The sequence below is a fragment of the Triticum aestivum genome, chromosome 2A (genome assembly GCF_018294505.1).
Source record: "Triticum aestivum cultivar Chinese Spring chromosome 2A, IWGSC CS RefSeq v2.1, whole genome shotgun sequence".
NCBI classification, from domain to species: Eukaryota; Viridiplantae; Streptophyta; class Magnoliopsida; order Poales; family Poaceae; genus Triticum; species Triticum aestivum.
This window is the reverse complement of record NC_057797.1, coordinates 725,834,703-725,837,856: the sequence shown is the minus strand read 5'-3', so window position 1 is coordinate 725,837,856 and position 3,154 is coordinate 725,834,703. Positions and strand designations below refer to the sequence as shown.

The window sequence follows — 3,154 nt, the reverse complement described above, 5'->3', positions numbered from 1 at the left end:
GATTCCTGTATCCTCCCAATCACCGTATCGTGATCCCATCATCTGAAACTAGCTAACAAAGCTACTACAACCTAACCAATTCAACAAGGTATTGGAGAAAAAAGACAGTGCATCGTTGCACCATGGTAGAAGAACGAACAAAGAGAATCAATGTCAATGCTGCTTCGAGTTCAGAAGCGTCTTCCTCAAGCTCTCCATCGCGGACTGGATCTTATCCGACATCTTCTGGTAAAGCCATCTCTGCGCTGCCTCGTCTAGCCCCTCCGGCGTGATGGTTGGCCAGCCCTTTCTTTCGAAGGATGTGTCTTGGGGTATCATTGCTGCCACCTGCTTTAAGCCTGCCAGATCAAAATCTACTGGTTCTCCCACGATAATCTGTATATCCTTGCCGCAGAGAGGCAATGGTGGACGGCGTCCAAAAAATGATTTCTCTGGCATGACCTAAGTACAATGGGGAGAAGTTCAGAGTACCATATAACATAAAAGAGATCTGGGTTTAATTAAAGGGAATACAAATGAAATAGTGCTGTGAGTCAAGTGGTTTACTGTATAGAGACAGACAAAACTCTGTGCAATATATTCAGATTTCAGCAGAGTACTATATATATGGAATTATATTTGAAATGCCCATCTACAACACAGGAATATATACACAAAATGATGGCATCTCAGAGATTCAAAGATTACAATATACCTTTTCAAAACCAGTGTGAACAATAGGTAAAACTATTGGAGTTACAGGTGCTCGGACAATAAGACTGGCAGTTCCCCATTTCAACCGTCTGATTGGTTGGTGATCTTGGGCTACTTTTCCTTCAGGGAATGAATGCAACTGTTTGAATATGGCATGACGAAATTCAATCAAATAAGGACCAGAATTTATAAACATAAGCACAACATATGTTAATGATGGAATAGTTAATGCCGAAGAAAATGTACATACCCAGCCCCCAGTGCTAAGCACTTCAAGGGCCTCATTCATATGGTCTTGATAAATTCCAGCCCCTCTAGTGATCGGCACACATTTCCCTGTGCATACAATTACATGCCAATAACAAGATTGTCAAATTATGTGATGCAGAGTGATACCAACTCTGCCTTGCAATGAAACCCTGAAATGAAAAGATAAGAAAAATACAAAAATAAAGATGACAAATACACAAGTGTTGAACATCTAAAGTACCAATTGAACTAGAGATAACATAGGTCTTAGATATCATATCATTCTTTATGTATTACCACCACAACAGTCATGGCAAGTATCAGACCGTATCACTTCGATATGGAGGCTGGAAAAGAGATGCAATTCAAGCACAAAAATCAACTTTTTGGCAAACTTGAAATATAGGACAATTATGCCCACCATTAACATGGTCCAACAGGGAGGAATAACATACACAACACTTGGGACACGTTTGAGAAGTTTTTAATTAACTTTCTAAAGCTAGTCTTGGTAGTGAGTGCAATCAACCATGGACGCTTAGGTAACAGAAATATATGAAGCCTGTTAGAACTATGAAGGTTGTCGGTGTTTAAAATGCAAACGCATACCTGAAGCCACTGGATTAAATGGGGTTATTGCATGCTTAACAAAAATATGCCACAAAATGGCTCCACTAAGGCAACATTTCATTTGACCTATGCTGGAGGTGCTCCACAACATTAGTTAGTACAGCAAATGAGGGTGGGGTTTCGTGAAGCTCACTATGCCTACATGATTCGTATGTCACAGTAATACTACCATACTGATTATTACTTGACTATACAAACCGGTGCAAAGAAAAAACGTAAATAACGAAGACGACAAGGAGCCTTACCAAGTCGAAACATGTAAGACATGAATACATTCCTGAAGCAGATGTCCTCTGCTGTCAGCACCCATCTTGCAAGCTTTGAATCTGTAATAGGGAAACCTTTGAATCCCCACATAAACGGGTCATCTATCCTGTACAAACAAGTACAGGATAACAACCTCAAGGTTACAAAAACTTCCGATACACGAGAACTGAATACAGCAAACAAAACATGCCTAACTAATTCTAACTATATATCACTGGAACCTATACATGAAACCTGCACAATGCAGCAACATGCCAATGCAATGCATAGACAATGTACGACAAATGAAAAATTATACTTTTCTTAAACATGGACACCAATCTACAGCATGATGTTGCATGAAAGGATAGGAAAAGAGCAATATGCATATTTCTCAAGTTATCCGCGCTAAGGAAGTGTCTAACAAAAATTTCAGCACTTCAAAATGAAAATCCTACATCAACATGAGCACAAGGCGTGTCCGAACTGCATTCTACACAGTATGGAAATCACCTTCCAGTATGCTAATGACAGCACAGCATCAACTACATGCTGTAAATCTCAACGAACACGTGCAGTTTCAGATGCGCAGCATCAATCCTACCCAGAGTAAATTTTATCAACACATAATACAATTTTCTGGTTTCCAACAACGAATTCGCACAATTCTTGCAACATTGGTGCCAGAGCCACGACAGATCGAACACATCGCCACCAGGTCTCTCCTCCTACATCTGGTCAGAATTCAGAAGCCACAAACACCAAGAGCGGTACACGGGGGAGATCCGGGAGGGATACGACGGGGGAGTGGGAGAACATACGTGGACATATGGTTGCTGACGGTGAGGAGCGGCGTGCCGGGGGGCCGCGAGGAGACGAGGCGGTGGAGGGCGTCGGCGTTGTGCACGGTGGTCGTGTTGAGCAGCGACACGTACGCCTTGGCGATGGTGCCAACGGCGCCGATCACCGCGGCGCGCGGGACGCCGCGCAGGTGCCCCGCACGGCCGGCCCACCGCAGCGTCCGCGCCGCCGCCGCCGCCGCCGCGTCGGCGGACACCTCCATCTTTTACCCTCTTTCTTCTCGAGGTGTTCTTTCCGTTTTGGTGGGCCTGGTCTATGACCTTTTCTTTAGTTGGTTTTTTTCTTTTCTTGTGATGATGAGTTAGGCCCGGACTATGACTCATTGACTTGCAACGGCTGGTGACACATTATGTTTTTCTTTGCCTTTTACCATTTCTTTTTAGGAGAAGTCCATCACATGATTTTTTTAAAGCCACTGTTTTTCTTAAGAGCATACGGTATTTTTATGAAATGCAAAATTTAAAATACAAGACAC

General features: G+C 43.0%; 1 protein-coding gene across 1 annotated transcript in view; it reads right to left on the bottom strand.

Annotated features, from left to right (window-relative positions):
- Positions 1 to 2,925, bottom strand: part of LOC123190599 (N-acylphosphatidylethanolamine synthase) — a gene marked incomplete in the record, with an annotated part of 3,601 nt that extends 676 nt beyond the window's left edge. The window contains 5 exon segments of the mRNA XM_044603271.1: positions 1 to 441; positions 695 to 832; positions 944 to 1,029; positions 1,818 to 1,945; positions 2,640 to 2,925. Coding sequence (XP_044459206.1) covers positions 154 to 441; positions 695 to 832; positions 944 to 1,029; positions 1,818 to 1,945; positions 2,640 to 2,881 — 882 coding nt within the window.
- Between the last annotated feature and the right edge of the window lie 229 nt (positions 2,926 to 3,154).